Source organism: Papaver somniferum, chromosome 10 (genome assembly GCF_003573695.1).
Source record: "Papaver somniferum cultivar HN1 chromosome 10, ASM357369v1, whole genome shotgun sequence".
NCBI lineage: Eukaryota > Viridiplantae > Streptophyta > Magnoliopsida > Ranunculales > Papaveraceae > Papaver > Papaver somniferum.
Genome location: NC_039367.1, coordinates 131,051,329 through 131,078,511, shown reverse-complemented (window position 1 = coordinate 131,078,511; position 27,183 = coordinate 131,051,329). Strand labels below are relative to the sequence as shown.

Sequence of the window (27,183 nt, the reverse complement as noted above, 5' to 3'; positions counted from 1 at the left end):
TATAAAACTAAAAACCTTAATCAAAATATTCTCAATTTATTTCGATCCGGGATTCTCCTTTAGTTATTAAGGAATATCTTTGAACAATAAAAGATAAGAGTTACTGCACATGTTCAAAGTATGTCGACATATTTACTTGGTAAATACTTTTTCATATTTACCATCTTGGAACCGATTTGCCACACTTCCAACCGAGTTTAAAATTGGTTCATATGACTTCCAAGAACTACGTGATTGATTAAAAAGTATTCAATCACCATTCATGGGTTTAACGGTTCTACCAAAACAAGTTTCGGTTATACCTCCAAGTGGCTACTAGGATCGGTCACATTAGTTTCCAAAACATTGTTAACTAAGTACCAGGACCGGTTACCACTTATTTATGGTACTTACTTGTGATTGCTTGCACAAGCTATAGGATCAGTTACATCAATTACTAAAACTTATTAACCTACTACAAGGATCGATTACACATCTTGTGATTAGTCCCAACAAGGTTCTAGGATCGGTTACCTAATGACTAGGAATGGTCACACCAATTACAAATATCGATCATACCATCTCAGGTGATTAGTTAAGATCGGTTTCACTAATAAAAGTCATACCAATACAAAAATCAGGCATTGTGAATAGTTTTACCAAGAGCGGTTATACTAAACACACATATTGGTAATCCAAAGATTTGCAATGAATAACAATACCAATAAGCCTAGAGATTTCCCTTTCGATTCATAAAACAAGTTTATGAATTGTACTTCCTTTAAACGAATGTAAAACATTGTTTCCTAGGAAGAAATCTTCACCCATACCCATACACATAATCACAATAGCATTCATACGATTATATCGATGTCTTATATACGAAGTTCAAAAGATAGACGTTATACTTCGTATTGTAATTCCTTAATACTATGTCTAACTAGAGTATAATCATTCACAGCTTTGCAGTTATGTTTTCAATATGCACGACTTGGAAGATATGTTAGGAATGAAACAGTTCAAGTCAAATATTAATAACCTCAAGAGGAAGGATGATGTCGTCGTTGTAGATCTTTACTTCTTCACATTCTTCAAGTCTTCATGTAATACTTGTAAGCCTCATATCCTAGTATCTTTCTTGCTAACCTATACGAAGTTGACTCTAGTAAATAATCAAACGACTCTTTAAATGAGTTTTGATTCACTAAAATATTACAACCAAACTTGACATAGCAACGCTTGGTGGGTTCAACCGAGCTATGCTCTAATACGAAGCACTACTTAAAATTTGTTTTCAAGATAGAACAAAGTGAAAAAGTGGGGGTCTAACAACCTCACCCAATATTTTACTTAGAAATCTGTATGGACTAACTCCAATATACTTTCGAGAGAATCAACTAGACAGTCAGACTCAATCTTAAGAAAAGTATATCAAGGAGTTATATCTCAATTTCTCAATTCAATACTTACTCAAAAAAATAGCAATCTGCGAGTCTAATTGAATACAAGAGAAATTTTCTTGAACGGTACCAAAGACCAAAGGTTTCTAAAGGTTGGATCAATCAATTTCAATCAACAACCAAAGGTTGGATTTACCAATTGATTGATTCAATGCACAACTTGTGATATTTCAATTATATAACAAAATATAATACGGAAAAGAAATAACACAGACACTAGAAGTTTTGTTAACGTGAAAACCGCAAATGCAGAAAAACCTAGGGCCCTAGTCCAGATTGAACACACATTGTATTAAGCCGCTACAGAAACTAGCCTACTACAAACTAACTTCGGTCTGGACTGTAGTGGAACCCCAATCAATCTCACACTGATCCAAGGTACAGTTAATAAATCAAGGTGAATAGCCTATAAATATCAATCACCTCACAATAATCTTAATCAACTAGCGAAACAATATATTGTGGAATCTCGAGCAAACTAAACGATGAGATGAAGATGTTTGTGACTACTTTTCTATCTTGACTATCGAACAAACTAATCTCGAGCCAATTTTAGAATTGTACTCAATACGATAGAAACATCAAAATCAGATCACGCAACTACAGAGAAAATAGTTGGGTCTGGCTTCACAATCCCAATGAAGTCTTTAAGTCGTTAACCTACAGGGTCTCGATAGAAATCTAAGGTTAAAGGAAAATCGACTCTAGCTTATACAACTAGTATCACACAGGAGGTGTGTGGATTAGGTTTCCCAGTTACTAGAGTTCTCCTTTATATAGTTTTCAAATCAGGGTTTGCAATCAATGCTACCTTGGTAACAAAGTATTCAATATTCACCGTTAGATGAAAACCTGATTAGGTTCAAGCTAATATCTTTCAATCGTTAGATCGAAACTTAGCTTGTTATACACAAATGAAATGCGCGTTCATTTAGGTTTGTGTAACCGTACCTAAACGTGTATACCTAGTTGGTTCAACAGTAGTTAACCAATGGTTAGCCATATGAGCACTTTCTTATCAACCTTATTCATCTTCACCATAACTAGTTCAAATGACTCATAAGAACTAGTTAGAGAGTTGTTCAATTGCTTAGATCTCATAGAAGTATATAAGACACAATCGAAACAAAAACGATTTTGATTCACTCGAATCGATTCATGAACATTATAGCCACGGTTTGCAAATATGTATTCCTTAGTTTATATAAGTTTTAGTTCATGAATAAACCGTTTTTAGAAAATAACCCACTCAAGTATGCATAACGGTACGCATACTTAAGTACCCGGATTGAGTTTGTTTTCAGTTCACAAACTCCAGCAGAAATTTACGGGATGTGAACTTCCGGCAATACGCGTACGGGTACGCGGACTTAGCTTCCGGATATCCTGAACAGTAAAGTACGCATACTTTAGTTCAAGGATCTTGGACTTACACAAGTATGAGTTCACATACAATGTTTATATCCATTCAAGGTTATATATTCTAAACTCTCATCTCAATCATTGAAACATTCTTAGAGGATGTTAAATAGAGGTTATTCACACACTATTTTTCATCAAAGCAATTTTCAAGATATTGAAATAATCAACATGACTTTCTTCACTTGTAAAGATGAACTTGGCCAAAGAGAAAGCTTACCAACACATATTTCGAGAAATAGATAAGCGAGATAAACTCGGCTCGAAATAACAAATGTGTAAAATCGAAGTTTATATAGCAATACGACTTTTGTATCCAGATAGGAGATAGAGTAGATAAACTTTTAAGTGATAGATAAGTTCAAGTCTCCACATACCTTTTAGTCGATGAAGTTCCACCAGTTCCTTGAGTAGTTCTTCGTCTTTGCATGATGAACGTCGTGGAGTCTAGAGCTCTACTACACTTTATATCCTAGTCTGTGACTTAGCTATAAGTAGACTAGAAATCTAGACTTATAGTTTTGGAAACTAAACTTGACAAACAAGCTTGAGATAGCAACGCTTGCGAGTTCGACCGAGTAATGATCTAACAATCTCCCCCTTTGTCAATTTTAGTGACAAAACTATTAATACATATGGAATACAAAATAAATAAACTTTGCAACTTGTCTTCCACATGCATGATCTCCTTGGTTCTTCTAAATTACTCGAAATCTTCGTCACTTCCAAGTACTCCAATGATTCCAAAGATATCCAAATCAGCGTCATCGTTGTTGAAGATCCATAGCCATAATAATGAGAAAACAAAAGCTCTCAATCATTGTTACACAGTGTCATAGTATTATTACACAACATCAAAGTTCAATTGTATCACAACTTTGACAACAATACTATGGTGACTCAACTAGTGTGGACTTTTTTTCAACAGAAGATCTCCCAGTATATTATTCTACTTCTGATAAACTAGTGTGGACTGCAACTCAATATGGTGAATTCTCAGTCTCTAGTGCTATAAATATAATCAGAAAGAAACAGCCTAAACTGAAGTGGTATAAGAAAATTTAGAACTCTTGTATGCATCCTTCTACTTCAAGTAATATCTGGAAAATTACAATGGGAGCTGGGAATACTGATGACAATGCTACTAAAAGAGGTATGGTTCTTGCTTCCAGTGCTTTCTCTATCACAAAAATCAAGATAACATGAGTCATATTTTGTGGGATTGCAACTATGGCAAAATTCTATGGAATTGGGTTGGTAGTATCTTTGCTTTCAAAAACCCAAAATCCTTTGATGATGTTATCAATCTTTGCAAGCATAAGAGTTCAGTTGTTCAGGAATTATGGTATATAACAGCTTTTAATATCATGATAGATATATGGTTTACCAGGAATGGAGTCTTCTTTGACAATATCCTGCCTGACAGTTACAAAGCCAAAATTTAGATTTCTAGAATGGTTCATGATTGTGTTTACAGACTTAAAGGTTTCATGCATAATACATCTTATGACCTTCAGATTCTTAAATACTTTGATATAGGTTGCAGAAAAGTTAAAACTGCAAAGGCTATAAAATGCTTTTTCTCACTTCCTGAACCAGACAATCTACTATTCTGTTGTGATGGTGCTTCAAGAGGGAACCCTGGGAATGCTGGGTATGGGTTTATTGTCAGAGATAACAGTGGAAGCTTCATAACAGCTGAATGTGGTGGTTTGGGAATTTCTACAAACTTTATTGCTGAGATTATGGGGGCCTTGTGTGCTATGGAATGGGATGTGTTAAATCAAAAGGAGAAGATTATTATTAACTCTGATTCCACTGCTGCTATTTCAGCTTTCATGAAGAATAAATTACCTTGGTTTGTATGGAACAGATGGAAGTTTGTTAGTGCAAAACTAAGACATATTCACTTTAACCATGTCTACAGGGAAGTGAACTTTTCAGCAGATTTTTTTGCTAAAAAAGGTGTTCATCTTCCAAAGGGACAGGTGATGAAGTTCTCAGCTAGACCTTCCAATATGCTCAGGATGGAATGGCCAGAGTCTACTTACTACAGATTTGAATGAAAAAATGTTACGTGAGTTTACCTTGGGCCTTGTTGTTGATCGGTTTTTATTGGTTTTGTTTTTTCCTTTATAGGGCCTGGGGCTTGTTGTCCACTTCTGGCTTGTATCAACTTTTGTAATTCTTTGGTTATAATTAATAAAATTCTTTGGTTTAAAAAAAAAAAAAAACCTTAGTCAATACTTCATCTCACGTGAAAACCACTCCCCCTTACATAATGATCCGGAAACCATATGTATATGTAGTATGAGCTACACATTAATTTTCCCCCTTTTTGTCAATAAAATTGGCAAAGGTACGAAAACTAGTGGTATCCTAATGAAATTTCCATAGAGACACTTCATGACCAAAAGAAAGCACATATCAACTTTTTAGATGCAATCATATAGCCGAAACTAAATGCATTCATCAAGGAGTTTATAAAGATACAAGATAACCCCTATAATATTCCACAGCCGCATTCCACACAAAGATTTTGCAATTAAGCACAAGTTCAATTAAGAACTCTCCCCCATAAAATGTCATTCCCGAAAGAATAATAAGAGCGACCTTACTTTCACAAGAAAAGAAGGATTTCTTTGGACATTACAAATCACATGAAACATGAATTTGTATCCAAAATACTCAATTAAATTAACCACATGAAGAAACCATGATTAATTTAATCGTAAATGCTCAATATAAGAGAACTTACGGAGCCGCACAATATATACATAAGAAATATGGATCAGGGAAGATCAATACTGCGGAATAAACAAAGATTCATTCTATCTTTCATCATTATTTTCACAATGACATATAATAGACTTAATCTTTGTAAACAAAAGCTCATCCTTTCTTCCATCAATATTTGCATAATGACATAAAAGGCTTAACTTTTGTTTGTCAAAAGTTCATTCATTCTTTTATCAATACTTGCATATCGACATACGACAGACTTAACTTTTGACCACGTATGGGACAATCATAGTTTACGGACGCAAACACACATATCCCATAACAAATTGCAATATATAAAACCATAAAGATTAATACTGCAAAAATCATATTCCAAACAGACTTTAGAATTTAAACAAATAAATCTAAAAACATTGAAGATGAAAATCGTTAGACATAGCTATGTGTAATCACAATAATGGCTATTCCAAACTCTAGTTCTTCTTCTTGAAAACACAAGAATAAAATTCTCATAAGAAGATTTCCTAGAACAAATCAAAACAACTCTTGGAGAACATGATTCGAAAAAAAAAACATTAAACATAGCCAGCAACCAGATATTGAACATGGACGAGCTCATCAGTTGCTTTCTTCAGTTCGTTTTTCAGAAATTCAAGATTCCTTGTTGCAATTCCAAGTTGTTCACGTAAGACCTCAAAATCTCGAAGAAGATTTCCTACCAGTTGTGATGACATCTGAACTGGTAGTTTGTTTTCATGATCAACAACATGATAACAGGTTATGAAAACAGGGTTCTCGTGAAACTCGATAGTCTTGCCCTTCTCAACATTGTCTTCCTTGTTGCATCCATCCATTGTGCACACAAAAATCAGGTGAACCTTTTGACGTTACGGAGCGTGTATGTACCAAAACGAAGCATGATGCATATATATATATATATGAGTGTTTCATAGGAAACCCTAGGGATACTCGTATACGTTCCGTGTGGGTCAGGTGTACGTACACTTATAGTTACAACCTTGGTACGAGACCAAAAGAATAATAGAGCTAAATTTAGAAGAAGTCTTGAAAAACTCAAGAATCATTCTAAACAAAGGATGACATCCTTAGTTCAAAGGAACATAAGAGAATTGTTGAAAATCAAGGTAATCAACAAGGAATTATTCTCAATAGTGAACAATCAAAAACAATACATCATGTAAAGTACTGGAGCAAGGCTCAACAGTTTTATGATCATCGTTTCGTAAAGAAAAAAAAAAGAAATATAACAACAACTACTTTCTCAAGACACAAAGGCTTCTTGAGAATTATGAGCATCCTTCCACATTACAAGAAGGATGCTACATTGAGCAGTCATGTTGTATTTTGATGAGCTTTTTGCTCATCAAGAATATTGACTTCTTCTCTCTTTCATTCTTGAATATTTTCAGAAAAATCACTAGGATTAGGTGAAAGAGATTTAACCAGAGGGGAACAAGGAATACATGAACCTACTACTTTCCTTTCCTTTTTGATGCTTAGTTTGAGTCTGTTTATGCTGATCTTGAGCTCCGAGACTCGATTGTTGATATGAATGAAATCTGGAGCACACACCTCGGGTTCACTGTCTTCTTTAGAAGGAGATAAGGAATTTGGATTTTCTTTCTTTCTCCTATGACTTTCTCTCTTCTAAGAGTAATTTAAAGAGTCAGTTGTCCACCTGACATTCTTCCTTCTACAATTGTATGCATTTTTTGTCTCAAAATCATAACCTAGAATTGACTCATCACAGCATTTTTCTTGATTGCAGACACTTCCTTTTACTCCAACAATATGAGATACAAGTTTAATTACTTCTTTAGACATCCATGCAAGAATGTTGTGAAATTTCTCATTCCTCAGTCGAAAACGACATCTTCGTTCAAGATGTCCTTTATTTCCGCAAAAATAGCAGTTAAAGGATTTGTTCTTGACTGTTCTCATGCGAGTTAAATTTGAAGGAGTACAATCCTTGTTCCTAAGACCGTTGCCTGCTGTAAAAGTTTTTTTACATGAAAAGTTGTCATTAACATGAAAAAATTGATCTTATCGGTACTTGGAGCGTCTTTTCTCTTATAGCCCAGACCACGTGTATCACGATGTTCTTTACATGCTCCAAGCATAGAAGATAATTCTGTAGAGATAGAATTGAATCTTTTCAGATTCTCTTCCAGTGATTTTACCTTATTAAGGGCAGCAGTGAGATCGATCTCCAAAGATTTTTCTCTGGCAAGGATACTGAGTTCCCTGTCATTAGAACATTTTTGTTGAGAGTCATATCTTGCTTCAGATTCTGCAAGTCTTTCTTTCAACACAAAGATATTTCGAAGAATATTATCACATTCGAAACTTTTTGAGCGTAAGTCTTCTTCTCGATCTTTAACGGTACGTTGTAACATTTTATATCTACAATCATAACCTTTAAAGAGTTTTCTCATTTTTCTGTTTTCTTGACAGAGAGGTGTCAAATATTTTCTCAAGCAAGTTGTTGACTTCTTTTCTTTCAAAACATGGTCAAAGAGCTTGATATATTGAGAGACTTCCTCATCAATAGTTTGTCCTTCTTCTGAATCACTCTCATTTGAAAGATCAACGAACTATTCATCAAGACACTTTTCCCAGTTGAAGGCAGAATCAGACACAGAGGCAGGTACATGAGGCTTCTTAAATGTCTCAGATTTTTGAAATATCTTAGAGGAACTCTGATCTGGTGTTGCGTGGTGCATGTCGTAACCATAAAAAATTAATTAAGATATTTCTCACTAATTAACTGGTAATATAGCAGTAGTAAGAGATCGTTCCCACAGAGAGCTATGTAATTGATAGGTTATTTATATTAGCAAAATCAAAACAAAAGGGGATTGTTTAAAAGTGAAATAAAAAGATGATCAAGGAATCCTTCGCCGTTACCAACGATAACTGGATTAGTATACTTATCTATCTTCGTTAGAACCATTCATCACCAACCGTAGGAAAGCAGCTGGCGCAGTGCTATCCCCAAAGTCCCTTATGTAACTTGATACCGTAGCGCTCGCATATCAAATTCTATCCAACTGAACCACCAAGTAGTAGCGCACTCAAGCTGTAACCCAACCAGAAACTTTAAGTTACGTGAACTTTGGTTGATCCTAGCAGTTAGACTCTTAGCGCAAGGTCCACTTACTAGTGTTGTCTTCACACACGATTGCTCCACAGAATCCCTCTGCGAGGTCTCATGTTCTCTACTTGTGTAAGGATTATTCAATAATTACACGGATATCCTAACCCTTTACTAGCAATAGAATGATCAATAGATTAATCCAATTGTACACTTGAACAATCTAGAAATCAATCATAAACCCTAATTATAGTGAAAACAAACGATAAGATGATAAAACTCCGAATAGATTTATATAATAATGTAGCTTCACACTAGAACATTGAGTTCATCCTCAATCAATAAAAGTTTGGCTTCTCATGATTACACAATTATCCGATTTCCCCCTAAAGGAGTAATCCCTAAAATATTAATGAAGAACAAAAGTGTATTATAATATATTTCTTAGGTTAACAAGACTCTCATATAGTCTCCAAATAATAGAGGTGCCCGTGTCTCGATTCCCGTTCCAAACAGTTGCCAAAATTCCCAAAAGAGCTCACGTCCATTGTCTGTCCGTGCAAAGAATATAGAGAACCATCCAAATGGGCCTGCTTTAAGTCCAGCCCAAACTCTTCAGTAGATTGTCAATCAGCCGAAACTGACAGTCTATTTTCTTCTTCTTTTATCACGGCTGGGTTTTTTATACGGAACTTCTCATGTATCTTTTACTCTTACTCTGTAACTCACGACCACTTTTCCATCACCTTTTATCGCTGGCATAAACCCAATGACCAGAGCTCGATCTCCTTCATGTTTATCGACACCATCTTTCCTTCCCTGAAATCTACAGCTCCGATCACACATCACTGTCTTCATCAGCTACTACCAAACTCGAGTGTCGACATCAGCTTCTCGTCATTACTCACCTCGTGTGATCACAGGCTCCATCGACGACACCTTATCTTCTCACATACATTCCAGCACCAACGAGACATCAATGGCATCAACATCTTTCTTTTCTTCTCGTCATCACTGCAGTTCAACTCTATTTATCCTCCTCGACAGCAGACTACCATCATCATTAGCAAAATTCATCGGCAATGACAGCAAATAACTCCATCCTCACTGCCAAGATCGAGTGCACCTTCTTCCCGTAACTCCTCCATCGCAGCACCGATCACCATCTCATCTCAGCAAGTTCCACCGTCGAATATGATCATCAACATTAACCTCCAACTTCATTAACAGTAACTGCTATGCCCTAAGTCGAGCTATCACTGCCTACCTCTTGCTTTTGCCAAGATAAGTATCTCGAGCTCAACTGCTGACTCCATCGCCAGCTTTCAATTTCTTCCATCGAGCAGCAAACCAATTTATCTTCAATCCCACAGGATCACTAGCGACTGCCAAGGTCGATCAACTACAGCCCATAACAGCCTCTACTCCATCGTCTCATTTAAAACTGAGTTGTTCATCATCTCAGTACAAACCCAAACTCACCCTGGTTATTCTGTCCGGTGCCAATGAAAGAGATGAAGTGCGCGTTCACTTCCATGAATCTTGGTTGCCCTGAATAATCCCGTGGGTGCCTTTAGCACTTCATTTCAACTGTCAGTCTTGCAGGACTGACCGTTCATTCTCTTATCACCCCTATGCGGCTGCCCTGAGTAGGAAATTCGTCTGTCTTTAACAAATCTGTACAGTCTTACTTTTCGACAACTTCGGCTTGCTTCAAATGCTTCCAGATTCTTCATACGACGTCGGATTGACTCCATTCTTTCGCCATTGGCTTCGTATTTTTGTCCTCTTCGAGATGATATCAAGGACTCATAGATATAAACGAGCTCTACTTGGTCTTTGGCCCTTCTCCACTTGTAGCTAACTTCTTTTATTGCACTATTAAGTGCAAATTCACTTCTTTTGGATGATTCACGTAGCAAAACATAAATAAGAGAAAACAAGATTAATATACAATAATTCGCAAGAATACATAGCAATTACTAGCATGGATTCGACACTAAATATATGCAAAATATGCACTTAACATTGCGTTATCAGAGGGATTACTGTCGTCCATAGAATCAGATCGCTACAAACACAGACTTATAAGGTCTTTAAACGTGTTTGGCTGCTCTGATACCAATTGAAAAAGTGGGGGTCTAACAACCTCACCCAATATTTCGCTTAGCAATCTGTATGGACTAACTCCAATATACTTTCAAGAGAATTTTCTAGACAGTCAGGCTCAATCTTAAGAAAGTATATCAAGGAGTTATATCTCAATTTCTCAATTCAATACTTACTCAAGCAAACAGCAATCTGCGAGTCTAATTGAATACAAGAGAAATTAACTTGAACGGTACCAAAGATCAATGTTCAAGGATCAATCAATTTCAATCAACAACCAAAGGTTGGATTTACCAATTGATCGATTCAACGCACAACCTGTGATATTTCAATTATATAACGAAATATAATGCGGAAAAGAAACAACACAGACACCAGAAGTTTTGTTAACGAGGAAACCGCAAATGCAGAAAAACCCCGGGACCTATTCCAGATTGAACACACACTGTATTAAGCCTCTACAGACACTAGCCTACTACAAACTAACTTCGATCTGGACTGTAGTTGAACCCCAATCAATATCACACCGATTCAAGGTACAGTTGCGCTCCTTACGTCTCTGATCCCAGCAGGATACTACGTACTTGATTCCCTTAGATGATCTCACTCACAGCTAAGAGTTGCTACGACCCAAAGTCGAAGGCTTTAATAAACAAATTTGTATCATACAAAAAAGTATACAAGAATAGATAAATCTGTCTCTCACAGAAATACCTACGAGTTTTGTTCCGTCTTTTGATAAATCAAGGTGAACATGAACCAATTGATATATCGGTCTTATATTCTCGAAGAACAACCTAGAAATATCAGTCACCTCACAATAATCTTAATCGACTAGCGAAACAAGATATTGTGGAATCACAAACGATGAGACGAAGATGTTTGTGACTACTTTTCTATCTTGCCTATCGGAGAAATTAATCTCGAGCCAATTGTACTCAATATGATAGAAACAACAAGATCAAATCATGCAACTACAGAGAAAATAGTTGGGTCTGGCTTCACAATCCCAATGAAGTCTTCAAGTCGTTAACCTACAGGGTCTTGATAGAAACCTAAGGTTAAAGGAGAATTGACTCTAGCTTATACAACTAGTATCACACAGGAGGTGTGAGGATTAGGTTTCCCAGTTGCCAGAGTTCTCCTTTATATAGTCTTCAAATCAGGGTTTGCAATCAATGGTACCTTGGTAACAAAGCATTCAATATCCACCGTTAGATGAATACCTGATTAGATTGAAACTTAGCTTGTTATACACAAACTAAATGCGCGTTCATTTAGGTTTGTGTAACCGTACCTAAACGTGTACACCTAGTTGGTTCAACAATAGTTAACCAATAATTAGCCATATGAGCATTTTCATATCAACCTTATTCATCTTCACCATAACTAGTTCAAATGACTCATAAGAACTAGTTAGAGAGTTATTCAATTGCTTAGATCTTATAGAAGTATATAGGACACAATCGAAACAAAAACGATTTTGATTCACTCGAATCGAATCATGAACATTATAGCCACGATTTGCAAATATGCATTCCTTAGTTTATATAAGTCTTAGTTCATGAATAAACCGTTTTTAGAAAATAACCCACTCAAGTATGCATACCAGTACGCATACTTAAGTCCCCGGATTGAGTTTGTTTTCAGCTCACAAACTCCAGCAGAAATTCACGAGATGTGAACTTCCGGAAGTACGCGTACGGGTACGCGAACTTAGCTTCCGGACATCCTGAACAGTAAAAGTACGCATAATTTAGTTCAAAGATTTTGGACTTACACAAGTATGAGTTCACATACAATTTTTATATCCATTCAAGGTTATATATTCTAAACTCTCATTTCAATCATTGAAACATTCTTAGAGGATGTTAAATAGAGGTTATTCACACACTATTTTTCATCAAAGCAATTTTCAAGATATTGAAATAATCAACATGACTTTCGTCACTTGTATAGATGAACTTGGCCAAAGCGAAAGCTTACCAACACATATTTCGAGAAATAGATAAGCGAGATAAACTCGGCTCGAAATAGCAAATGTGTATAATCGAAGTCTATATAGCAATACGACTTTTGTATCAAGATATGAGATAGAGCAGATAGACTTTTGAGTGATAGATAAGTTCAAGTCTCCACATACCTTTTATTCGATGAAGTTCCACCAATTCCTTGTGTAGTTCTTCGTCTTTGCATGATGAACGCCGTGAAGTCTAGAGCTCAACTACACTTTCTATCATAGTCCGAGACTTAGCTATAAGTAGACTAGAAATCAAGACTTATAGTTTTGGCAACTAAACTTGACAAACAAGCTTGAGATAGCGCTTGCGAGTTCGACCGAGCAGTACTCTAACACAAAGACGTCACAGAATCTCTACATATACCCAGAGATAATCACACCTTGTTAAATTCCACTTTAGAAAACACTTATTGAGTAATATGAGAATGTACTTGACTGCATCTTTTATAGTCTCTAATGTATTTGGAAGGAAACATATTTTTAGAGAAACTAATGAGTCAATCTAGTGAAATGTAAATCACTATAGTATTTGGATTATTGAATCCATATTGGCCTGACGATGAAATGTTCGGAATTGACTCATACATACTTTGGGAATAACCATAAAGCCACTTTGGTTGTGACATGATGCTCGTTTTGAAAGGACTAATACGAACATCAATTTATTTGAGTGAACAAAAACAGGAGAAGCACATCACTCATTTTACAAAGTCTATTGAAAAAGGATTGAGGCCATCCGAAGATGAAAATGGAAAACAATCCATATCACAAAGAAAATGAGGTGAAATTTAGAAAAATATTCATGGAGAATGCGAACCATTAAAGTGACTTGTGGCTCTGTTGAAGGTTTTGACATTTTGGACTAGTTATATAGTTCCCAAGAAATTTATGTTTGGAAAACTACTAGCACATATTTTACATGTAAGGGCTCACCACCCCTTGTAAATGCTAGCGAGTGTATATCAAAAGGAATTGATGGTTATTGCATGTTTAATAAGATCAATGTAGAGCATCTTATAACCAATGGTCTCGCAGAGACTACCATCAAAGGCTACAGATGGTGTCTAAGGAATATGTTATGCGTACCAACCTACCTTTTATTTCTTTGGGGATATGCAATATTACGCGCATATTTACTTAATTTGTTTTCAAACCCAATATTAGTCAAGCTTTTCTGCATACCAGTTGGTAACTGGATTTAAGCCTGACATTCGTGTTCTTACGCATTTTTGGTTGAACTATATATGTGCCATTACGACTCCACATCGTACTATGATGGGTCTTCAAAACTCCACATCATACTATGATGGGTCTCCAACAATTATCCGCATTTTAAACCTTTTGGCAGGAGATCTCTTACCGCTAGATTTGCGGGTTATCACTTTAATGAGACAGTCTTCTCTTCGTTAGGTGGAGATAAGAAAAAGTATTTTCTAAGGGAATGACAGGAATTGTCATGGTATGTTCCCACTGTGTCTCATGTTGATTCTTGTACTCCACAAATGTAAATGTGAAGTGACAAAGAAAAGTCGATTTTCAGAATGTACACTTGTAGATGGTGAAATTTGGATAAGGGTCAAAAGTGTCATTTCAACCATATAGACATAATTCAACTCTCACGGGAGAGATTAATCAGTTGGCCCTCAAGGTATCCTTAGCCATGATTTATAATATACATCCCCGCGAGACACTGCTGGTCGTGATGCCGTGATTCCTAGCGCACATCCTCGACGAGATACTGCTGGTCATGTAGGTTCTGTAGAGCGTAAAACGTCCCCGACAAACTTATAAACCAGAACGGTCACAATTCCAGCATGTCTTCGCGAGACGCAGTTTGTGATGCCATGATTCCTAGTATACATCCTCAAAGAGATGCTGCTGGTCATGTAGGCTCTGTATATGCGTAAATAGTCCCCGATGGACTTATGACCCAGAGCGGAGATTTGCATATCTCCTGTAAACACAACTCACCCTATTTGAGACCAAGGACTGATTCCTAGTACATCATCGCGAGATACACTGGTCATGTCTGATCTAGGCTCTGACTTGAATTATTGAGGTTTCTGAATAACTCCTAGGACATCCCCACGAGATACGCTGGTTATTCTTCCTCCGGTCCCTTTCGACAGACTCCTAGAACATCCTTTCGGGATACACTGGTCTTGTTGGACCGTCATATGGACACAAAGTTGACTCCTAGTACATCCCTGCAAGATACGCTAGTCAAAGACAAGTGAGCCAAAGTCTCGCAGAGGCATTAATTGGGCGTACAAAGCCTTTTCACTCTCTCTCCAGGATGAGTCCCAGCTGACCATAGAGAGATTCAGATCCGTTAAGAAAATCTTCGGAGAGATTTTGATCCGTCTGCAAATTCTCGGAGAGATTCCAATCTCTCTGCAAAATCACGGAGATATTTTGATCCTTCTGCAAAATCTCGGAGAGATTCAAATCTCTCTGCAAAATCACGGAGAGATTCAAATCTCTTCGCAAAATCTCGGAGAGATTCAAATCTCTCTGCAAAATCTCGGGCCGCACACGCCTTACCTAGGGCTCAAGCCCATTTCTCAGCCTCTCAAACACACTCACGGCTAGTGAATTGAGCCTGAACTGTACATGTCTATCCAAAAACGTGGATAAGCTCACTTGAGCTCCGCACGCTCAACGAAGGGACCCACAAACATAATATGGTATTTATATGACATATGTGACCGGCCATGGAGATAGGGAGATCAGCCTCAGATCCTCTCACACTCTGCACACGATTCCTAAGGAATTCCATACCTTTTCTCGTGACCCATCCTAGTCATTCTCACAAATCAGAGAATATCTCTCTATCTTGGCCAACTCGGCTAAAGAGAATATTTCTCTCTCAACACACATCATCACAAAGGCTGACTCATCTTCATACAAATGGGGGGATAACAATTAGGGTCTTGGTCTAGCGGTCTTCAGCACGTGTGAGAAATACCCGACTTATTTCACACCGCAGAAGAGAGTAAAGGCGGTGGAATAATGAGACAAACTCAACCTAGTTTATTCCTATTCCTGAAGAGACGGGAGAATTGTTCCTCACGGCACGGAAATTAATCCTTAGATTAGAGAATTCAGTTATAAATAGGCCATCTATTTTTCAAGCTACCATCATATTTTTCTCATAACCTCTCAGAGCAATAACTTGTTCTCTGATCTATCTCTTCATCTGCTTCCTTCCCTAAGACCAGCCCTAAACCTCCATCCTTGTGATTGAAGCATCCTTTGAACGGCCACTGTGCGTGGTTCAGGCGAAGACTATTTGTGCTTAACCTCTCGAAACTCACTTTCAAAACCCTAGAATCCCATCTCTAGCCTCTCACCGATTTTAAGTAACTACATTTTGGCGACCACTGTGGGAGGTCGTTCACTCAGTTACAAATATAAATCAAGGTCTCTTAGGAAGGAAGACGATTCCAACAATCCAAACACAAAAACGTTCCATTGATTCAGTCTCTGTAAATCCATTACAGACATAGCCGAGAGAGTTATCCCTACCAACACTTTCTCTTTCTTTCGAGTTTGACCTTAGTGAATAGGTTAGTGCATCCCGGATCACATGGATCTCTTCCTGCATAAAAAAACGCCCTATTAGCCTATTTTTATAAAAATCTACTTCTAATCCTTGAAAACGTTGGATAAGGACCAAGGAGAACTCCCGGAGACTCAACAGAATCTTGCAAAATCTCAGATCGATATCCAGACTTATCTGAAAACGCCTTTGGAGTTACCAGTAGGGATAGATCCAACAAATATAGATCGAGTACACGTTTCCTAAAGAAGGAGTACTAAAACTGCTGAGAATAGCACTGACGGGATCTTGCCTGCAACCGACCTCACCGGAGAAGATAAAGCTCATTACGAACGCGACAGAGCAAAAAAAAAACCATCCAGCCGACATTATCACTCTCAAGGAACTCAAGGACCAGACGACGCTCTAAACTTAGAGACTCTGACGAATATTTGCTCCAAAATTCGTTTAGGTCAAGGGCCCTCAACCTGATCACAGGGGACTCGGCAAGTTTACCTCACTTTACTATTTTACTTATAACTCTTTCATTATGTATCATATTGACCTAGTTCTTTCTCTGTCGGATTTGTCTTTTCTTCGTTTACAGGATAAACTTAGCGAAAACTTGTAAAGGTTCCAAAAAATTCGTGACCTAGACAAAAACTTTGCAGAGCCACATAAGGTCATAAATTGCCAACCGAGATGCATCTTGTTGTTTTCGTGTTTCAGAGGATCATAACCAGAACGAGACAAAGTATAATATGAGACTAGATTCCAAGACATTGCTCGGACAAATCTCATACTTATCTGAAGATTCAAAGTTGCTGGTCGATATGCTATCTCAACACCCGTCCCGTCAGACAGAAAAGGAGTCCTAGCGATTGTATGACTAAGTCTCGATGAGTCTCCATCTCGACTACACCAACGATTATCCAGTATCATTTTCCAACGGGACCTCAGTTCACCCAAGAAGGATAAGGATAATATCTTCTGAACCTACCACGGGATAAGAAATCTGAAGTGCCAACAATTCAGATAAAACTACGTTACTCGACATACAGCTACAACTAGCTACTGTCGCTGAGGTAAAACAAGATAAGGATCCGAGACCATAGTTTCAGGATACACGTTACTCATTCAGGCGCATACTAGCAGTTCCCTCGGTCAAAGTCTCTTCCATCGAGAAAATCCAATAGACAGGTTATTCCATGAGTCAGGCTCAGACGCGATGATAGAAGGACAAGATATGACGATCACATACAATTTCCTCATGTCAAAAAAACGACTCATCCACGTGAAGAATTACCTAGCAGATTCCCAAAGAACTCTTCCATCAATAAAACAAACAAAAATCGACTGCACAGTTGGACCTGAATGTATCTATTACCCTAATTGTACCAGAAGGCATATACTACTCTCAAGTTCGGTTGAGCATCGTCCAAAAAGAAGAATAAATCTCAATGGGTAATTTTCCGATAGAAGTTCACATGAATCCCTGTCAAGACACCTTGTAGAGGCGGAACAACAACTTCATATTGTCCACAAAGATACATGCGGGAGTATCTCGACATGACTCTCCAAAGACGTCTCCATCCCACAGATTATCGTTTTCCCGCCTTGACTCCATCTCATGCGCTACAAGGGTCTTACTTCATTTTACAAATGTACCGAGTCAATGGGAATCCCTAGTCTTATATCAAACTGGGGACTGACGGAGAATTTTGCGTCACATACCTGCATGGCCAACAGGAGGTGTCCCATACATCCAGTTTTCATACAACAGATTTAGAAATGATCAACGCAGGAGTCTCAAAAGTTCGGGACACATCAAGACCACTCAACTCCCCAAAGCCACAACACAACATGTTATTACTTGGGATTAGGTGACTAGAGATCGACCTTTAAAATCGTGAAGGGGACTTATCTCTAGAAATCTCGCATCTCTCTCTGGTCTCGTCGAATTCTTCTCTGTCAGCATCTGTACTCAGCAATTGCAACCATGTCCCAGATCCTGACTGAAGATAAGATGTTTTAGGGTTTTATACGCGTGTACCGGAAATATATCAAGTAGCAGAAGCATTCAAATTATACCTCAATAATAAATGCATGCAAGAGCAAACTAGGGTTCACAATCGGTTTGAAGAGGAGTCTATAGTTTCCACTCTACTCAGACGCGACTCGTACATTAGTCACATAACGCGACAAACTGGGAAAAATGGATAGAGAATTTGACAACGTGCAATTGATAAAAATATTTGTCCATGTCTCTCCTACCACGTGTTAAAAGGGAATGATGTTTCAAAATACGGTCCAGGAGATGTCTTCAAAACACTTGAAGGATTCCTGCTAAATATTTGAATTCCCGGGTTTAACTTTACGTGGGTTTATCACCATAAAAACAATCTCCAATTCCTAATTTTACTCTAATAAATGAAAGTCAGGTCTTTTATGTTCGATAGTTGGGGTCAACCACTAAAATCGGATGTCAAACGAAGTTTCTACAGCTTATGGAGTGAAGGCCGCGTAAAGGAGGAACACCTATTACGAATTTAACTTAGGGTTTTCACCTACTCGTATACCCGACGAAGCAATCTAGGGTTTGCATCAAGTTCGAACTCATGAAGGTCCCCTTCCTTTAACAAATGCATACGGGAAAGGTTCAGAGAGAGAAAATATCAACACTGAAGAAAATCATCCAGCAAAGGCCCCTAGAGAAATCTATTTCTTCATGTTCAACTGCTTCACTTCGGCCTCTGCATCTCGAGCCGCCTGCTAAGCATGTTCCAGGTCTTCATCTACCATATGCAACTCAGATTAAGAACCTATCTGAACTCAATTCACCCAAACGTACCCTGACAGAATCGAGCCACTCTCACAACCACCTCATATTGAAAGCAAAGATTCTCACGGGTCGTCACCGAGTTTCACAGGTTTACAAGATCATCAGAAGGAAGACCGTTCGGATTTATCATTCTCACGATATAATCTGTCGCCCGCTTCATCCGTATTCTACCAAGGTCGAACTCGTTCTCACCATGAAGAGTACTCTACAAACAAAGACAAGTTCAGATAAGGCTGCAAATTTCAAACTACATAAGTTAAAATCAATGGAGTAACAACACAGGACTATGGTTTGATTTACATGAAGACCGGTCTTTTCCCCTAAAGCCTTGTCCTCTCCTAATCTCTCCAAGCCTTGTCTTATCCTAATCCCTTCAAGCATACCCTCATGCCTAGAGTCCTATACTTATCAAGAAATGTATCTCACATCTCAATAAATACTCGTGGATATTTTTGGGTCCACACTTTAACAAAGGATCAAGGGAAATACGTTTTCTTCACGACAAAGGGTATAAACATAAAATCAAAGGATGGGCATGTCTCTGACCTAAGGATACAAAATTCACAATCTAAACCAAGCTAAGGAAGGGTAGTGAAGTCATAATACTCCAAGGGGTTTTGCTTGAAGCAACTGAAACAAGGATTCCTTTGGTAATTTAGATTGATGAACATTGCAGCACGAAGACTTGAAAACTGATGAAAATTCATAAGGAATTTTGGGGTACTTTCTGAAGCAAATGTGTTCCTATATGTATTCACAACAACATACCAAAAGGTCGCTTCAAATGGACAAACGAGCTAGGAGATGTGGTCCCAACACCGACGTAAGTGCAATCTGAAAACTCCTGAATTTTTTATACAAAAGTATGTATGGATTTGATTGGCCAAACGAACTCGGAATCGAGTCATTATTTTTGTGTTAGAAAGCCTATCTCATTTTATTTCAAAGTTGGGGCTGGGTACTCAAATCGGAGTCCATATAAAGATTTTACACCCATTCTCCCTAAGTGTCTCAAATCTGAAGTTTTATGACGGACACCTAAACGAAGAGAATCCTTGACAAATATGGCTACTTCTATTCATTCAATGGTCGAAGAAGTATGCATCAGAGACGATTAAAGAGAGATAAATTTCAAGACTTACCGAGAATGCTTAAATGAAGAATGAATAATGGGTATCTACATCAGCAAACTCAAGATCATTAACTATTATTAGCTTCCACATCATCAATTTGAAGATTAATATCGTTCTGAAAGACAAACAAAGCTATCATCTAAGCAAGAGGAATATGTTCAGCACCGTCATGCCACAATTATAATTCATTGGTCAATAATTAAATTCGAACATTAAGTATACTAAAACGGTTTCCCGCAATACCAGTTATACTTCGAACCGAAATAGAAATTCCGCTCAAACAAGGAATTTCAGTGCAAGTAGAATTCATGGGAGGAGGTGGACCGGTTTCTATACATTACCATATATAAAAATACTTCTCTTTTCATTTTATTTCAAAAAGGAAGCCTTGAAGCAAAAGGAAAAGGAGTTAGAACTAAAAGAGGAAATTAGAGGAACTTGAGTCAAATAAGGAAACCAAGGTCTTTTATCCTTTCAAAATTCATCCAAGACGTGTCCAAGCCCTTCCTATGTGTGAGAACAGTTTTCTAGGACAATGGGACGTCACTTATTCTCTCGGAAGTTTTTCAGAGGGATCAAAGTCGAAGAGAATTCGGGTTTTGAGGAAAATATCCCTAATTTGGCTCAAACAAGGAAACCAGGTTCTTTTCTTCTTCTAAAAAATTTTTCCCAAACGGTGGACAACCCATTTTCATGCGTAAGGATGCTCTCCTAGGCCAGTGGGACGTTATTTATTCTCTCGGGATTTTTTCAGAGGGATCAAAGTCGAAGAGAAATAGAGTTTTGACGAAAAGCCCTAATTTCAAGAACTTTGTGATAAAGGGATTTATTCTAAAAGAGAGGAGATCGAGACTCTCTCATTCTCTTACAAGTTTCTCTAAGCCTCTATCAATCCCTTTTAGCTCATTACTCTTCAACAAAAACGAGCTCATAAGGGATTTTGACCAAAATACCCTTATATTACGATTTTGAGTATTTTCAAAGAAGAAAGCCTTAATACGGCTAGGGACCGACCAAGCTCTCATATACTCATTCCAAAGGCCTCATGCACGTGAATAATGAGTTCTCTAAGTGTCCTAAGAAGAACGGGATTGAAACGGAATCCAGAAAAGCAGAATTCCAGGGAAAATAAAGGGAATCTGGCTCAAAACAGGGAATTCGGGTTCATGATTTCCAAAAGCAGCACCAGAAGCGCCAATTTCTATTTCAAGACGTGACTATTCCTAGGGAAGTTCCATGACTCTCATGCTAAAGAAAAATCAAGCTCACAGTAGTTTTTGACGAAAATACCCTTATTTTCAAAAGTATGTATTTTCTCTAATAAAAAGGAGCCTGATTGGTACAAGGAATTAAACAAGCTCTCATCACGCAAGGTCCCGAACCCACAAGATATATGCACACCTTCCAAGCCTCGTCAAGCCTCTCCAGAGTGTCTGAAGGAGTCAGACGCGAAGAAAAGAGAAATTAGGGTACAATACAAGTCTGGATTCAGAATTTACATGGAATAGGGACTTCGTTACTTCAAAAGTAAGTGTCTATATTTTATCATGGACCTTCACCAACATAAAGGCCAGCCAGGAACCGTTCAAGAAATTCTCTTTTCCCCACATGCTCGCCTATTCAGAAACTCAAGGATGCACAAAGAGAGAAAATTAGAGTTTTGGCCGAGTAAACCCTAATTAACAAATTCCATTCGTTCAAGACGGAAAATTTTGTCTCATCAATACTTCATTATCATGTCATTAACGTCCAACACAAAGCCCCAGGAAATTCCAAGGTCCAGAATCGATTCCAAGATCATAGTCATAACAATTGAAGGCTAAACATCAATTCGGGGATTCTGCAAGTCTAAAAGGACGAACGAATTGTAATTGCGTGCGAATGCTTTGTTACCATCTATATACTCATCATAGAACAATCAAGGTTCTACTATGAGTAGGGGACTTAATGTAGATGGCGGAATTTGATAAGGGTCAAAAGTGTCATTTCAACCCCATAGATATAATTCAACTCGCACGGGATAGATTAAGCCCTTGGCCCTCAAGGCATCCTTAGCCACGATTTCTAGTATACATCCACGCGAGACACTGCTGGTCGTGATTCCGTGATTCCTAGCGCACATCCTCGACGAGATACTGCTGGTCACGTAGGTTCTGTAGAGCGTAAAACGTCCCCTGCAGACTTATGAACCAGAACCGTCACAATTCCAGCATGTCTTTGCGAGATGCAGCTGATTGTGATGCCATTATTCCTAGTATACATCCTCAATGAGATGTTGTTGGTCATGTAGGCTCTGTAGATGCGTAAATACATCCCCGACGGACTTATGACCCAGAGTGGAGATTTGCATATCTCTTGTAAGCACGACTCACCCTATTTGATATCAAGGACTGATTCCTAGTACATCATCGCGAGATACACTGGTCATGTCTGCTATAGGCTCTGACTCGACTTACTGAGGTTTCCGAATAACTCCTAGGACATCCCCGCGAGATACGCTGGTTATTCTGCCTCTGGGCCCTTTCGACAGACTCCTAGAACATCCTTTCGGGATACACTGGTCTTGTTTGCCATCATATGGATAGAAAGTTGATTCCTAGCACATCCCTGCAAGATACACTGGTCAAAGACAAGTGAGCCAAAGTCTCGCAGAGGCATTAATTGGGCGTACAAAGCCTTTTATCTCTCTCTCTCTCTCCAGGACGAGTCCCAGCTGACCATAGAGAGATTCATATCCGTTAAGAAAATCTTCGGAGAGATTTTGATCCGTCTGCAAAATCTCAAAGAGATTCAAATATCTCTGCAAAATCACGGAGAGATTTGATCCGTCTGCAAAATCTCGGAGAGATTCTAATCTCTCTGCAAAATCACGAAGAGATTTTGATCCGTCTGCAGAATCTCGGAGAGATTCAAATCTCTCTGCAAAATCACTGAGAGATTTTGATCCGTCTGCAAAATCTCGGAGAGATTCAAATCTCTTCTCAAAATATCGGGCGGCACACGCCTTACCTGGGTCTCAAGCCTATTTCTCAGCCTCTCAAACACACTCACGGCTAGTGAATTGAGCCTGAACTGTACATGTCTATCCAAAAATGTGGATAAGCTCTCTTGAGCTCCGCACGCTCAACAAAGGGACCCACAAACATAATATGGTCTTCATATGACATATATGACCGGCCATGGAGATAGGGAGATCAACCTCAGCTCCTCTCACACTCTGCACACGATTCCTAAGGAATTCCATACCTTTTCACGTGACTCATCCTAGTCATTCTCACAAATCAAAGAATATCTCTCTATATTGGCCAACTCGGCTAAAGAGAATATTTCTCTCTCAACACACATCATCACAAAGGCTGACTCAGGTTCACACAAATGGGGGATAACAATTAGGGTTTTGGTCTGGCGGTCTACGACACGTGTGAGAAATACCCATCTTATTTCTCACTGTAGAAGAGAGTAAAGGCGGTGGAATAATGAGATAAACTCAACCTATTTTATTCCTATTCCTGAAGAGACGGGAGAATTGTTCCGCACGGCACGGAAAGCAATCCTTAGATTCGAGAATTCAGCTATAAATAGGTTATGTATTTTCCAAGATACCATCATCTTTTTCTCATAACCTCTCAGAGCAATAACTTGTTCTCTGATCTCTCTCTTCATCTGCTTCCCCCCTAAGACCAGCCCTAAACCTCCATCCATGTGACTGAAGCAGCCTTTGAACGGCCACTGTGCGTGGTTTAGGCGAAGACTGTTCGTGCTCAACCTCCCGAAACTCATTTTCAAAACCCTAGAATCCTATCTCTAGCCTCTCACCTATTTTAGGTAACTACAACACTGATGTCGCTAAAGTGATGAGATCACACATACCAGCTGCAAACCTACCTGCAAGGTTACGAATCCTCAATAAGGGATATACACCATAGACTAAGTGAAAATGATGGGGTCTAACAATCTCACCCAATATTTCGATTAACAATATGTATGGACTAACTCCAGTATACTTTCTAGAGAATCAACTAGACAGTCAGACTCAATCTAGAGAAAAGTATATCGAGTAGTTAATATCTCTCTCTTGATTTGATTTTACTCAAGCAAATAGAAATCTGCGAGTCTTTATCAAATACAAAGATAATAAACTTGGATGGTACCAAAGTCCAATATCCAATCAACAACCTGTTGATGGTGGTTTTTAGCTTAGAGTTGAAATCGTAAAACCTTACATCTGATGTGACGTCACTCTGTAAGGAAACAGAGCCGTGAGTACTTACCTCTCCACCGGCATATTTATTGAGCCGTTCAATATACTTACATGAAATTTATCCAGACTGGCGAATATAGCAACCATCCCAGATGTTCTGTAAATTTCGGTGCCTCGCCTATATTCACTTAATATAAGTTCCTTTGAATGCCTTATATGCTATGTTCTCAGGCTGAACCATTAATGTTGATATGGCATGACGATTTGTGTTCACTCGCTGTAGAGTAGCACGAATTTTCAAATATCAAGGATAAGGTCTTTGCATAAGGTATTCAATCAGAAAAAGTATGCTGCTCTCTGGCAATGAACTTAAAAGAACTCCGTGTCAACACATAGAATTCAATCAATTGCCCTGACTAATTTGCGGAAGTTAGGGTTTTGCGCCTCGCGCAGTATATCAGTCCTTGCTTGTCGAAATTAAACCTAGGCAAACTAGGTAATTAATCCGCCATGTATTAGCAGGTGCAAAACCTTGCTCAGAATCAAAAAACAGGGAGCCGCAACAGCAAAGGGAGGTGTGGCCATGCCTTAGGCCAACTGGCGTCACTTGCCATTGGCCACACTCCTTCCTAAACCGACCCGATTTCTCTCGACCAATCGTGTCGCCTCAAATTAGCCACGCGCACATAAGTTGTGGCTGGGCCCATACTTGCTGGCCCCACTTCCCATCGACCAATCAGGTCGCTCTAAAGCCGCCACACTCTCAACAAAAGTGTAGCCACGCTCATGCTTCGCCGACCCTCTTTTAATCGACCAATCAGGTCGCTCCAAACTTGCCACCATACATTAAATGCCAAACGCACCCTGTCGCGTCACCATACTAACTGGCAAGCCAAACGCGCCTTACCACAACAACATATTGATCGGCATGCCAACATGCCACTCTGCCGTGTAGCATGCCACTTTAGCCTTGGCCACGCCGCCAAGCCCTAATTCTTACACTAGTGCCGTTGCTAATTTTAGTTGCTAATTTCGGTTGCTAATTTTTCACAACGGCAGATTGCTGTTGCAAGTTTTGCAACCACAAATTTTCGGATGTGAATAGCAACCGCCAAGTTTTCATGCATGCGAAACGCGCGTATGGTCGGGAACACTAGGACTACTTTTTACGCCCAAGTCAACCTTCGGTCAAGTCTTCTTTTTTTTTTCCACCCTTCAGCCTTATCTCCTATATCTTTCCTTCGAATTTTATTCTCATTTCTCAGCCGTTTTTCACCGGTGCGGCTACGATGTGGTCGGGCCACATCATTCAAGTACGTGGCCCATGTTTAAATAGTGACACATGATTTTTTGTTCTCCAAAACAGTTTATAACCTAATTTTTTGTCTTAACTTCCTACTTTTTCTCAAAAAGGTAAAGCAATTACGGTGATTTAGAGAGGCAGATTTTTAATATATGTGGCCCGACCACATCATAATCCGAGCGGTTTTGGGTTTTTCACGATCTTTCATCTACTCTCTCTTTTCTTCGACCTGCAGCTGAAGAACCCTAGATAAGCTTTTTCTTCTCTTTTATAACCAACCGATTTTGGCACTTCTCACTCACAGAGACTGTCCATTTATAAGTTTTTCCTCTTTCAGTAGACGCTCCTCGATTCATCGGAGTTTTTGATTTTGGAGTTATGGAACATGGTTGAAGAAAACATCGGAGAAGAAGAGATTCTTCACGGCCCTTTCCACGTTGAAAAGCTTCAGGTAATTTCCTTTGATTCACCCTGAAACTCTAGATTGATTTTATATAATTTTTCCAATTGAAGTTTGTGCTTTTCTTATCCGTGATTATCATTTACACGCTGGGTTTTAGTTTATTTCTCAATTACAACCTTCTAATTTGGGGATTTTCTTGATGTTTTCGACATTGGGGTGGTGTCAGTTTTGTGCTTGGGTTTGGGTGTTTTACGGATTTTAGGGGTTTTGATGAAAATTTCGCGTTATGATTTCGAGATCAGGGCTTTGATTTGATTTTTATGAAGGGTTTTCTTCGATTTCGGGGATTTTTAAAGAAAGAATGTATCTTTCTAATTCTTTAGGTTTTGAGTAATTTGGGATTTTCTTAAAAATTAAGGTTTCTTAGGGTTTGACTAATTTGGGGTTGTTTTGTTTATGTTATTGTTGAAGGCGGATGGGGTAGCTTCAGTTGTTTTTAAAAAAGCTCAAAGATGCTGGTCTATGCACAGTTGAAACTGTTGCATAATCTCCTCGGAAAGAATTACTTATAATCAAAGGAATTAGTGATGCTAAAGTTGATAAGATCATTGAAGCTGGTTCCATCGGGTTTTACTAGTGCTAGTCAGCTTCATGCACAAAGGCAAGAGATCATTCAGATAACATCAGGATCAAGAGAACTTGACAAGGTTTTAGAAGGTAATACTAGTAGATTATGGATGTATAAATTATTTTGTTTCGATACTTTTTGAAAACTTAAGCATATAACAGGAGGGATCGAGACCGGTTCTATTACTGAATTGTATGGTGTGGTGCCAGATCCACGGAAATGGTGAGCATAGCCTGGTATCTTTCAATTCATTGTTCTGTAGGTTTCAGCTTTCGTAAATTGCTTAAA

The 27,183-nt window shown here is 38.5% G+C and overlaps 1 protein-coding gene across 1 annotated transcript; it reads left to right on the top strand.

The window, feature by feature from the left end:
• The first annotated feature begins 3,971 nt into the window (after positions 1-3,971).
• Positions 3,972-4,924, top strand: LOC113316217 (uncharacterized protein Mb2253c-like). Its single transcript, XM_026564435.1, has 2 exons — positions 3,972-4,011; positions 4,398-4,924. Exons 1-2 carry the CDS (start codon positions 3,972-3,974, stop codon positions 4,922-4,924), a joined length of 567 nt encoding a protein of 188 aa, XP_026420220.1.
• Positions 4,925-27,183: the final 22,259 nt, after the last annotated feature.